Here is a 13118-nt window from a genome sequence, read left to right on the forward strand (position 1 = left end):
TTCATAAAGCATTACAAGTTGGACTCCTTCGCTACGGCTGAAGCAGCTTTTGGGAGACGTGTTCTACAACGAGTTTGTGTGTCTCCAACGTCCCTGACAAGACCTTCTCCCTCCCATGGGCCGTAAATCTCTGGTATATCCCATGTTGGACTCTCCTTCCAGATGCAATGGAGAAGAACCGTTGTACCTACCTGAACGGTCTTCTCAGTGCACTGGAAGGAGAGTCCAAACCCACCCGGTATGCTTAAGGGTGCAGGGACGCCGGAGTGGGCAGTTAAGTCAGTTATTAGTTGTTGACAATAAAATTTGGTTATCCTCTTTCTATGGTTTCGTTTTTAAAACTGGCTCATGGGAAGAGCAGAGGGGGCGGTGCTCAATTAATATGTAAATTTTTAACTCAGTCTCTACCAATAGGATTGGAGTAATACGCATGTTGGACTCTCCTTCCAGTGCACTGAGAAGACCGTTCAGGTAGGTACAACGGTTCTTCTAGGTATATTTTATTAAAATTGTACTGCTTTTTTAAAAAAAGAGTTTTAATGGTAGATTTTAACAGTAAAATGGGCACTGAAAGTCACATGTAGTTGGGCAGGCCTTTGACAATTAATTGCTTGCTGGAACTAGAAGGAACATGCATGTTAATATTATTGTTGTGCTGTACTTGGTTTAGCTTCTCCTTGCCATGTGTTTTGTAATGTTTAACTACTGCAATGTTAATATTTATGCTTTTATTTTGCTTGGTTCTTACTTACATATATGTGTATTCATACTTTTATGTAAGTCATCTTGGAGAAATGTTTAATATGTAAAAGGGGAGAAACCAATGTATCGTACAAATTAATTAATGTTCATCAATTTCCCATTAGGTACATTGCAGCATCCATTAGAAGAAAGGAGAAAGGTACACATTCTCCTTCGGGCATCTGAGAGAGTAAATTGTGATCGATTGCAAGGTTTGAATGTTGGTCCTGGAACCATTGGTATGGATACCATCTTCTGAATTCCTCAGTGGGGGTCTGGGAAAACCTTAATCGAAATGTCCTGTGCTTAGCATCAATCAACAATTGTCTGTTTTGTTAAATAGTGTCTGAATTTTAATTACTAAGTCAAATGTGGATAACCTGAAGCAACATGAAAACATTTAAGCATTTTTTTTCTGCAGCCAACAATATATTTGTGCCCTCTCTGATTTCTAATATACTAATGCTTCTTTGACTATGTTGAGTGTGGGGTGTGGGTATAGCTCACAACAACCTGCTCTAGTTGTTTGGTAGTTTGGTAGTAGAATGTTTAAGGCATACATTCTGTCCTCAGATGAAATGGACTCAGAGTGGCTAACAAGTAAGACACAACAATAGTGGCTAACAAGTAAAATACAACAATGGAGAAATAGAGAAATAGTAAAAAAAATCAGAATAAAATCAATAATATAATAAAACAATATCCTAAAAAAACATACATACACACTACAGGCAATCTAATTCTAGACAATCTAATTTACACAACAAATTGAATGCAGTTGAAAAAGATGGGGGAAGAGGACAGGGTGATTGTGTATTTGTACCCTGTTTTCCGCATAATAAGACATCCCCTGATAATAAGCCCAATAGGGCTTTTGAATGCATGGCAATAAGGCCAAGCGCTTATTTCAGGGTTCAAAAAAATATAAGTCAGGATCTTATTTTTGGGGAAACATGGTATGTGTTGGGAGAAGTTTATGTGTGTATTGAGGAAGAGACTTTAGACCACTGCAGAAGCATGAATGTCAGATTAATTTACATTCCTAGAAGAGATCTCTTCTCCATAAACATGCAGAAAAAGGATTGAGTTATAGTAGGTATTCGGATCTTGCACCTGGCTTGTAAATTAGGTACTTCTGATGGAGGCTCTATGGACATGTGTATCCACAGGCTCCAATCCCCCACTCTGCAGTATTTGCTACCCTCAGCATCTAAGAGTTTGCTTATCAATATACCAAGGTGACAGGCCAGTCAACAGGCTTTCATTTGAAATAGGAAATACCTCCCTTTCCATTTTTTTCGTTTAGATTTTCTAGATATACTATCTTTTTCAAGATATTTAGCCCCACAAGGAAGTCATCATTTTCCTATTCTAATGTTAGTATGACTTTACTGAGCAAATGGGTTATACAGTAATCCAATTCACTCTTTTGCCAGAGTTGGAATCTTCTTAATGTAATCTTTACGGAAAGTGCCTTGGTAACTTTATGAAGGGTTCCCAACAATCTCCATAAGTACAAAATGGCTTAGATGAGTACATCTCTTGCACAATTGAAATGTCCTTCCAAGTATGTTGAAGATCTTGCAAAGATTAGCATCTTTTGAATCATAGCTAATTTCTTCTCCTTTTTTCAAGGTGTTTTTGGGAAGCTGCAGTTGCACAGTGCTTACACCAAGAAGTCATGGACACATCTTGGAAATGATGTTGCACCTGGAAATAAAAGGTAGGTGTTAAATTATAGCTAATAAGGAAACTTTTCTTTATTTTTACTTTTTGTTTCTTTTTGAAGCCCTGCCCCCTTCTTTTCAAAGAGTCAACCGAAGAGTAAATTCAGGACAACATTTCTGGCAACATTTCAAAATGATTCTGAATTAAACTTATTTGTATGCCACTACATTAAACATAATTTTTGATGGCATACACATACAAATATAATATACAAAACCATATACAAATGAAAACTACAGCAAAGCTACAAAAGGATGGCAACAAGAATTCAAAGCAGAAAAATGCTTTCTGAAAAAGCTCTCTGAAAACATGTTTAGGACCTTGCAGAAAACCAGCAGAGTTTTCCGCAAGTCAGCTTGATCTCCATAGGGAGGTAAAACAAACAAACAATTTCCCCTTGCTTCAGCCCCATAAATTATTTTAAAATATGGGATATGCGGAGGTTTCTCCCGCTTGATTATATAAACAGAAGCTGGCCAGAGAAGGTCCTGAAAGTTTCCATTAAGAGTTTCCACAAAAGAAAATACTTAGATGTGTCAAAATTAGCACCTTAAATTGGACCTAGAAACCAAATGACAACCAATGCAGTGTCCACAAAACTAATAATATGTACTCCCAACACCAGGTACGCAGACTGGGGCTTTTTGAACCAACTGCAGTTTCTAAATATTATTTAACACAATGTTTCTCAATTATTTTCTGTTATGCCCCCCCCCCCCCAAAGGAAGAAGTAAACATTTCATGCTCTCCCCAATTCTCTGCCGGGACGATTGTTTGCAATATATTTTATGCAATATGCACAAATGTTTTCATTAAAAAAAACTCAAGTGGCTTATCAGTGTGATTAGGGTGTAATGTGTTTAAGTGATGCCTTAATTTATTTGGCTTCATGCTGTCTACTGCCAACATTTTTAGATGCAGTAAACATACCCATCTTTTCTCGTCTTCCATCATAGTCACAGTGAAGCCAAGCATTACATACACTTCGTCATATTTCCTCGCCTTAACTTTCGGGAGACTTACGTTTGTCTCATTATCTCTGTCTCTCTCCTCCTTTCTTTTCATCCCTGTTAAATATTTTTCCATAGTGTCTCTTAAGGGTTTGTTATATGCACTTCCTATCTCCTGCTCTGTGCTGTGTGCTATTGTTCGGTGCAAAAAACTCCTACTCCCTGCAGCAAAAAAAGCATGTTCCCCGGGGTCATGTGACCCACCTGGCATCACTCCATGCCCCCCCCGGCCTGCCCCACTATTTGATAAACAAGAGCTTTGTTCATTACCTTGCTGGTACTGTGAGGGCAGATTTATTCACACGTTATTTTCCTTAATTATAGTTCAATTTCCTTAATTATTCCAGGAGAAAAAGGAGTGCTATACTTCTAAATATGTCTTCATTTCACATTCTTTATAGGTTTATGGTGCAAGATAATTTGGACTGGCATCCGGGGGACAGTATTGTTGTCAGTTCCTCTTCATATGAAGCCCATCAAGCTGAAATAATCACTTTAGAAAAAGTTAACACTCGTAGCATTAGGATACGTGAACACCTTCTCTATAGACATATTGGTATGCAATTTGTCTCCTCCTTCTCATTATTATTGTTGTTGTTGTTGTTGCACATGAAAGGCTACCTAACATTCATGATTTTTTTCCCACCAAGCTTGCCATTATTCAATAGTGTTTCTTTTTAGGGTGCCTTAACATTTTCATTGCTTTAATTAAATAACAATGGGAAATACAAGTTATTCATAAGATAGTTAACCTTATGAAAACAATCACTTGAAATAGAGAGTCCCGACCCAAGTACTACAAATTGATTGAAGGTATAGTGTATTACCCAGAATGTTGCAGGGAAGACTACAATATGTGCATCTGGAGCAGGGGTATCAAATTCAAGGCCCAGGGACCAGATCTGACCTAAGGAGTACTTAGATCTGGTGTGTGGGGTCACCCTGGAAAAAAACACCAAAGGGCTTGCCTGTCGTGCTTCTGACAGCAAAAACCAGCTCCTGGGCTCTGTTATCTGCTGCCACAGCCTCCTGCAAAACTCTGCCAGTGAAAACAGAAGAGCCACTCTGTTTTTACTGGCAGAGGGTTGCGAGAGGCCATGGCAGCCAAAAATGGAGCTCGAGGCCCGTTTTCACTGGCAGAGGGCTTGAGCCACAACAGGCCCTAACACAAGTGACATCAAGCTGGCCACACCCACCCTGGCCCCCAAGGTCAAACACAACCCTTATGTCACCCTCAATAAAATCAAGTTTGACATCCTTGATTTAGACTCTAAATGTAGGCAAAAAAATGTGATAATAAACAACTCTTTCCAAATGACTGCAATAAATTATGAACTCCTACTATACATAGACTGGATATATGAACTGTTTTCATATGGGAAAATCAGTACAGATCCCATGTTTTTTTTATTAAACCTGTTCCATTTCTATTGTTTTCTGACATTTTGATCTCTGCAGGGCATTCCCATAGATTAGAAGATGGTCAATGGATTCTGCTGGCAGCAGAGGTTGGGCTTCTGACAAGAAACATTCAGATTAAATCTGATATGGATTGCATAGGAAGACTTCTGGTGAGACCTTGGGGCTATGCAAACCAAGATGCAGGTACTTAAGCATTTATATTTATGTTACACATCATTCTCAATTCATATAGCTTAGAAGAAACATATTTTAATTTTCTAGATTTCTAATGTATTTTTAAGAACATGAATTCATTTGATAGTTATCACATCAAACCTACTGAGGAGGCAAAAAGAAACCATGAAGAACTTAGAAGTGATATGAGTGAAATGAAAGGGGATAGTAAAAATATGGGCAATAAAATAGTGGAGGAAAAATAGAACATGTAGATAAAAAGATGGAATGTATGGAACAAAAATATATGACAATCAATATGGAGATGGAACAATCTATAGTGTTTTTAGAAATGGAAAAAGCATTGTTTTTCCTCAGATTCCAAAAATATTACAGAAATGAAAGAGGAAGAATTAGGGGAAACAATGGCAGAAATATTGGCAGTGGCATTACAGACAGATGAACAAGATATATTAAAAGAGATTGATGAAGTCTATAAACTACCAAGGGAAATTACACATATGATTCATAAAAAAAACCAATGAGATGAAATTGTTTATTTTATCAATAGTGTGATAACGTAGTAATAATTAGTGAGGAAAGTATAGGCATTAATGAAAATAAAATCAGGATCACTGAGTAACACCTTGGTTGCTCTATTTGCTTTCTTTTAAAAAAATTGAAATAGTATTATCTTAAGGGTTTATGAATTAAGATCTTCTAAAGCAGCATCAATAGAATATCTTTGTTAGTAGAACAAAGTAGTTAGTTAGTAGTTCTATTTTTCAAGATATTGAAGGTTATCCTCTTCCCCCACCAAAATCCTGATTCTTAAATGTGTTCTCCCATCTTGCAGGTGTGCTTCAGCTTTCAAATGTTGAAATTTTGAATTTTGGATCTTCACAGTCTCCATCAGTTGACATTACAAATTCATCCTCCAAGTCTTTCATAATTTCCTCCAGCATTCACCACAGCTGTGGAATTGGTATTCAAGCCATTACAAGTAGTGGGCTCTTGCTATGTGATAATGTGATATTCAGTACAATTGGGCACAGCATACACCTAAAAGGCCAAAATCATAAACTCATCAACAATCTTGTTGTCTTAAGCAAACAACCAGAAACCTCTAAATTCTGGGTTGCTGGCATCAAAACAAATGCAATAGGAAGTGTTATGCTACATAATAATAGTGTGGCTGGTTCAGAACGGATAGCCTTTCATATCAAAGGTCAAGAATGTTTCTCAGCAGAGGATCTTTACAATGGCAATGTAGCTCATTCAAGCCTTCACGGGGTTCATTTATATAAAGGAGATGGCTTTCCAAATTGCACTAAAATTATAGGCTTTTTGTCTTACAAAAACTATGACTATGGGATAATGTTTCATCTTGTAGGAAGTGTAGTAGTTGAGAAGGTGACATTGGTGGACAATGTTGTGGGACTCTTGCCAGTACTTTATGGACCATCAGCTAAGCTACACTGTCACCAAAAAAAACAGCACCTGAAACTAAGAAATTCTATCTTTGTGGCTACCAGCAGTTCCTTTGATTGCATCAAGGACAGAATCCATCCTCTTTCAGCCAATGTGACAATTACTGACCGAGCTCCACGTAATCCCTGGAGGGGCCGAATTGGCATGTTATGGCCATCTTTTACCTTGGACTATAATTGGTGGCCTGATGCTCCATGGCATAAAATAAAAAATTATTCAATAGTTATGGGAGTCACAACTCTACAAGGTTAGTACTTTAAGAGTTAATAAATAATGTGGTCCAATAAATACTGAAATAATAAATACAATATTAAATCCTGGAACTGCACATGGTGCTTGGTTGTTAAAATGTTATTTTAAAGAATTCTTAGGAACCTCACATATTTTATTTTTAAAAAATCTTTAGAACAGCAGATCTATTATGGTGTCTGCAGATTATAACTGCCCAAAGCAGTCCTATGAATATTTTCTCAGGGATGGTCTGATACAGCTGATCCTGATTTTGTATGCTATTGTATCTAAATCCAAACTTTAATTTAATACAATCTTGGGTCAAAATACATGTCTTTATGTCAATTTTATTCTATTTTAAGTTGCATATTTTTTCAAAAATAATCAGCACAAGATTATTAAGATTTTTTTTTAAATGACACCAACAAAAAGAAAAAGTAATTGTAGTTGGGGGACCAGGGACCTGTCCCATAAAATATACAATTATGCAATAACAATGTTTCTCACTGTAAAAGAGTTACGGAAGGAAAGACTCATAATGGAAAAAAGACTCAAATAAATCTATCTATATGCTTCTGATGAAAGAGTGTGTGTCTTTATGTGTGTGTGTTTGTTTGAGGGTTTTTTGGTGTGTGTGTGTAAACCTAATCCAGGGACAGATTCCTATTACCGCTGCTACCAGTGCGCTGCACACACAGCTTTGATTATCCTATCCTTCTGATAAATAGGAGGGAAACTGACAAACGTTTTATTTTGCTAAAGATTTTCTTTTGAAAACAAAAATGAAGATATTTTGAATAATTATAGGCAGAACATTAAAGTATCGATTCAGTAAGCCCCTGGGACATGATTCCAATGAGATCTTTAACTGAATCCTAAAAGATGAATCATCTATTTAAAAGGGGGGGAAAGTTTGCAAACCTATGTGAAGTTAAATCAATTTTACCTCCAAATTTTACTTCTAGCTGACTTTTTTTTTTAAAGTGTTAAAAAAGTGAAAAAAGTGCTGTCAACAATTAAAGTAGCACTATCATGCCATGGACCATGCACACCAATGTAGCTAGTTCAAGATTTAATTTAGCCCAAGATATTCATTTGTATGCCATCTTTATTAATTTTACAAATAACTCAAGGCAAAGAATATAACCAACATATTTTCCTCCTCCTATTTTTCCTCAGAAAAACAACCCTGTAAGGTGGGCTGGGGTGAGAGAGAGAAAGAGAGAGAGAGTGACTGGCCCAGATGGTCTAAGAGCCTCGGTGGTGCAGTGGTTAGAATGCAGTACTTCAAGCTACTTCTGCTGATCACGGCTGCCAGCAGTTTGGGAGTTTACAGACTTTATAGAGAGGGCCGTAAAGCACCGTGAAGCGGGATATAAATCTAAATGCTATTGCTATTGCTTCATTGCTAAGGCAGGACTAGAACTCACAGACTTCTACTTTCTAAACGTAGCCACTAGACCAAACTGGCTCTTTATATAGATTAGTTGAGAGCTGCCATTTTCCTACAGTGTTTTTACTTTTCCTTTATTAGATATAATCTTTGATGGTTTTAAAAAGAGTTGCTATACTGATGACCAGGACATCTGCATCATGACAAATCCAGGACATGGAGGCATCTTGCATCTGATCATGTCTGAGAAGACCAGAATGCTCCGTATCAGGGAACAAAATATGTTCTATTTTCATCCACTGCAAATGAGGTACACTTACTTATAAGGAACCCACTTTGGATAACTTTTGCTGAGATTTCCACAATAATCAGTGATTTGTTTTTCTTAGGGTTGCTTTCTCCCATTTCTTGTTTCATCTTATTTCAGCTCCAGTTAATCAGTTCAAAAATGTCTAATATAGTATTGTAACATATACATGTTTTGCAAGTTGCTTTCCTTAATATCCATTGTTTTCAGTTGCATGGTGTGTGTGTGTGCTGCTCCCAAAAATATGAATAGAATAGAATAGAATATGCATAAGCTCACAGTGTGAACATAAACAGCAAGTAATGAATTAAACAGTTTTCCAACAAAATATATCATTGCATTATGTTTGCCACTTGAGCAAAAAATGAATCCTGGGAACTGTGCATATCTATCTATATATATACACTAATTTAGGAAGACGTTTGATAGACTGAAGATGTTTCCCATTCTAGTTCCCATCAATACAGTACTACTTAGAATCATTACTTTACAGTCAGGAAAAGCACCTGCAATATCATCTGTAAAGCATTAAAGGAACATATATGCATTACCATCTTCTTTTGGAGAGTTTATCTTTTAAACTCTATTACAAGATGCTGAGCTTGTCAGCTGGAAAGCTGCAGCCCAGGTTCGAGATCTGCATGACATCCGACAGGGTAAACAAACTCGCATTACTTACCCCAGTTCCTGCCCACCTACCAGGTTGAAATCATGTAAATGCAACTAGATAAATAGGTACCACTTTGGTGGGATGGTAACAGTGTTCTGTATGCCTTGGTCAGCAGTGAGTTCCTCCTGGTTCGGCCTGGTTCGGTGAACCAGTAGCAGCAGTGACACAGGTTTTTCCCACTTAACCCAGGACGCTTCTGTGCATGTGCAGAAGTATTTTGCATGTGCATGAGCGTGCTCAAGTGAACCGGCAGCAACAGGATTTAGAACCCACTACTGGCGGTGTATAGACATGCTATTCACATGATCATAGAAGTGTCTTTGGGTAACAATGGCTCCCTCAGCTAAGAAACAGAGATGACCACTGCCCTCTAGAGTCAGACATCTGGACAGAGGAAACCTTTCCTTTATCACTGTTATCTCATATTTAACTTTCATGTGTATCGGTAATTGGCATGTTTGGTATCTTCCCTGGATTGAGTTCAGGATAATTTTTCAAAGTCTCATATTTCTTACTTTCATCTTAGGGTAAATGAATCAATACCTGGCTCATCTGGTAATGCGATTTGTGGGAGGTCAAGGAAAGCTCTTTTCAAAGATTTGGATGGAAGTGCCCTAGGATTGGATTCACCTATATCAGTTTTCCAAAATTCAGAATTGGATTGGGAACAAGCATGCCAGAATGCTGGTAAGTTGATAGTCAAGGATAGACAACATTACTGAAGAATTTTATATGTGAGAGACAGGGGCTTAGAAGGAATCTAGCAGCCATTTGAAGACAATTATTCCTGGATATATATACTTGGTGTCTTTATTCCAGAAAGATTGCAGTACGACAATAAAGAATTTAGAATCGTTGTCTCAGGGGTACAGTTTCCAATTGTATATGTCTCTCCTAGTTCCAGGGCAAGTAACTTAATTCAACATAACCTTTATATGTATTAACGGCAGCCTGGTCCACATTTATTCTTCAATAGAGCAAGGTAATTTTATTCACTTTTCACAAGCGTTTTGAAATCCCTTAATGAGAGATGCTTTCTAAACAATTGACCTAATAAGATTTTGTGTGAATCCCACAGAGAATGGTAGGCCCGCCGGCATCAAGTCCTGCTCAGACTTTTTAGAGTAAACTGCCTTTTTAAAAGAGCTATTTTGTTATACAGCCATGTACTGAAAGTACATGCGGTGAGGCTCAGTTCCCCTCCTGATTAAGACTGTGCTGCGACTCCAGATAAACTCTTTAATTACAGTTACTATCTCTGGAGCCTGCTGTTCATGATGGTGGCCATTTTGCAGAAAAGTTACATCGTTTATGACTTCTGCTGGATAGGAGCTTAATGCAGGGGACTCTAATTAATCCCATTTTCCATCTTGTCCTGGAAAGCAATTAAGCACAAAAAGAACTTTAATCTTTAAACAAAATATTTAATCTTTAAATAAAGAGTCTAATGTCTTCCAGGGTAAAAGACATTTCTCTAAGGATTTGTCTTAGAGGCTGTTTAGAGGGCTGATTAATTCACTATCTTTCAAAGACATGATCTCCTCCGCCCTCCTGCTTTTGTTGACCTGATTATGAATCACAAGTCAAAGTCAGACACCAAGGTCCATCAAATATGTCTTTAAAGGCAGGTTTAATCAATCTTCATGGCCATGCACACATCAGGTCATCAGAAAATAACCATCTTTGCCATTTTAAAAATTCTCTAGAAGAGTTTTCTAGAAAAGGACATAAATGGAAGTCATTGAGAAAAGATCCCTAGAAGGATTTGACATTGAGCTACTAATCAGTAAAAACTATTAGTGCCATTAGTAAACTTTTTTTTAAGAAAAAATTGACCATCCACCTACATCCTAAATGTACTTTTACATCTTGGGAACCTCTTTACTTAATGGCTTCTCATTTTCAAGTCCAAACCATGGACAGGAATCATATCTTCCTAAAATCCATCATTTATAGAAGTGCTTTATAATATGTCTCTTATCTGCTGCACTACTTTATGGCAAATCCCAAACCATTCCTTCCTGGAAGATCAATTCTAAAAGCAAATGAGATGCTTTATTACCATACTTTTTCTTTGCTGTTATATCAGTTAACTTTTTTATTATGGTTTATTTTTATGTATTAAGCTTTAATTAGGGACCTCAATTTTTATGGCGTATATTATATGATAGCTCTTTGATAAAGTGTTGGGATAATGGAAAAAAGCACCATACAAGGAAATTTCTTTTCCTTATAACTGCTGATCTGTACTCCTCAGTTGGGATGAGTTTTCTGTATCTATGTAAAACAATTGTTGAGCATAAACAAGATGACACTGATGTGATACTAAGTATGAATACAGTTACCAGAGCAATGAGGGGGAAAACAAATCTTATATCCAAAACAAGCAGAAATATTGCAAAGAGATTCAGACAGAAATATTCATCTTCATATGAATATAAGAAGCAAGAACTATGGCACAATCAGACTGGTAACATTTTTTCATAATAGCTCTTCTCAATAACAGTAGACTTAATTTCCCTGTGAAGTTGATTCCTGGTGTGACCTACGTTGTGATGCTAAGAACAGCTGAAGTTTTAAACTGTTTTCCTGCTTTCCTGACTATTTTTTATGAACCTTGAGAAGTGTTAGATCAGGAAAGATGATCGGGAAAGATGCTACAAATAGCATCAAAAAATTAATCAGAGTCCAAGGCAAAGTATTGCTCAAAGTTCCAATTTATTAGCCAAGCTAATAAACCCAGGCTTGAACTTTCAGGTGGGTGGAGAAACCCAAATCTGAAGTCCCAGGGGTTTCTCCACCCAGTTGAAAGTTCAAGCCCTTGTCCCCACATCCTCAGGTCCATCACGTTGACCAATCTTCATCTGACAATTTGGCAGAAACTCCCATCTCTTTCTGTGCAAGTGCAGGAGTGCAAAGACAAAAGATGACCTTGGCAATCTAGAAGGAATTTGTTATGGCTACATGCAGACATTCCTCATGCAACTACCCTTCCCAAATTCCCACAGCAAAGAATGCATTTTAAAATAGCATAAAGTGTGGCAAGCCAAAGACCCCAAATAAAATGGCTTCACCCAGACAGATGTATTAACTAGATTCCCAGCCCTCTATTATCATAATAAGTCAATCTACCAACCAACCCACCCACCAACCAACCAAATTAACATATAAATATAAACAGACTAGAATATAACAATATAACAATATAAACAGACTAGAATAGTTTTGAGGAGCAATACCCTCTAATACACACAAAAAAGTTAATTTTTGAACAAAGTGGCCTACAATAAAGTTAAAAACACTTTCCAAAATGCTACTGTATTATCATGGAAAAGGCTGCTGACCTCCCACATACAGATAGTCCTTGACTTACAAATACAATTGAGCCCAAACTTTCCATTGGTAAGCAAAATAATTATTTAGTGAGTATGCTCCATTTTATAATCTTACTTGCCTCAGTTATTGAGTGAATCACTGCAGTTGTTAAGTCAGTAGTACAGTAGAAAATGAGTTGAATCTTTTACACATACACATGTGTGTGTGTGTGTAACATGTTTTTGCTGATAATGAAAGGGAAGGGAGACTAGTATAGATCTATTTCGAACTTATTTGCTCTTGTCAGTCAGTCATACTCTTACTGGGATTTGAACCTGCAGCCTATGCCTTGTAAGGCAGTGGCCTAAGCCTCTACACTACAGACTCTCCTCCTTATCAGATTGTACCAGGGTATCTTGGAATATGGCCCCTGGTGGGGTCAAGAGGCAAAAAGGAAGCAGTATGCTCCCTCCCATATTTGGGTATACCAGGATGATTTGACATATAATTGTTCCCTGGTATAAGCTGAGAGGAGTAGAACCTATGGCCTAGAGGTTCCTTTCTCCGAGAGCCAAAGGGTAGTGGCTGGGGAAGGGACTTGGACTTTCTTTTGGATGGGGAAAGCCTGGAAGCTTTCCAATTCAGCCTTTCCCAAAT

At 37.4% G+C, this 13118-nt stretch overlaps 1 protein-coding gene across 8 annotated transcripts in view; it reads left to right on the forward strand.

Annotated features, from left to right (window-relative positions):
* Positions 1 to 13118, forward strand: part of PKHD1 (PKHD1 ciliary IPT domain containing fibrocystin/polyductin) — a 359271-nt gene that overhangs the window by 250616 nt on the left and 95537 nt on the right. For all 8 annotated transcript variants that reach the window (XR_011557350.1, XM_070732513.1, XM_070732506.1 and 5 more), the window contains 7 exons: positions 867 to 980; positions 2377 to 2464; positions 3881 to 4035; positions 4938 to 5084; positions 5911 to 6792; positions 8311 to 8479; positions 9673 to 9833. Coding sequence is in view for 7 of the 8 variants with exons in the window: in XM_070732513.1 (XP_070588614.1) it covers positions 867 to 980; positions 2377 to 2464; positions 3881 to 4035; positions 4938 to 5084; positions 5911 to 6792; positions 8311 to 8479; positions 9673 to 9833 (1716 nt within the window). In the remaining variant the exon portion in view is untranslated. The remainder of the gene's footprint in view (positions 1 to 866; positions 981 to 2376; positions 2465 to 3880; positions 4036 to 4937; positions 5085 to 5910; positions 6793 to 8310; positions 8480 to 9672; positions 9834 to 13118) is intronic.

This window comes from Erythrolamprus reginae, chromosome 1, assembly GCF_031021105.1.
Source record: "Erythrolamprus reginae isolate rEryReg1 chromosome 1, rEryReg1.hap1, whole genome shotgun sequence".
NCBI classification, from domain to species: domain Eukaryota; kingdom Metazoa; phylum Chordata; class Lepidosauria; order Squamata; family Dipsadidae; genus Erythrolamprus; species Erythrolamprus reginae.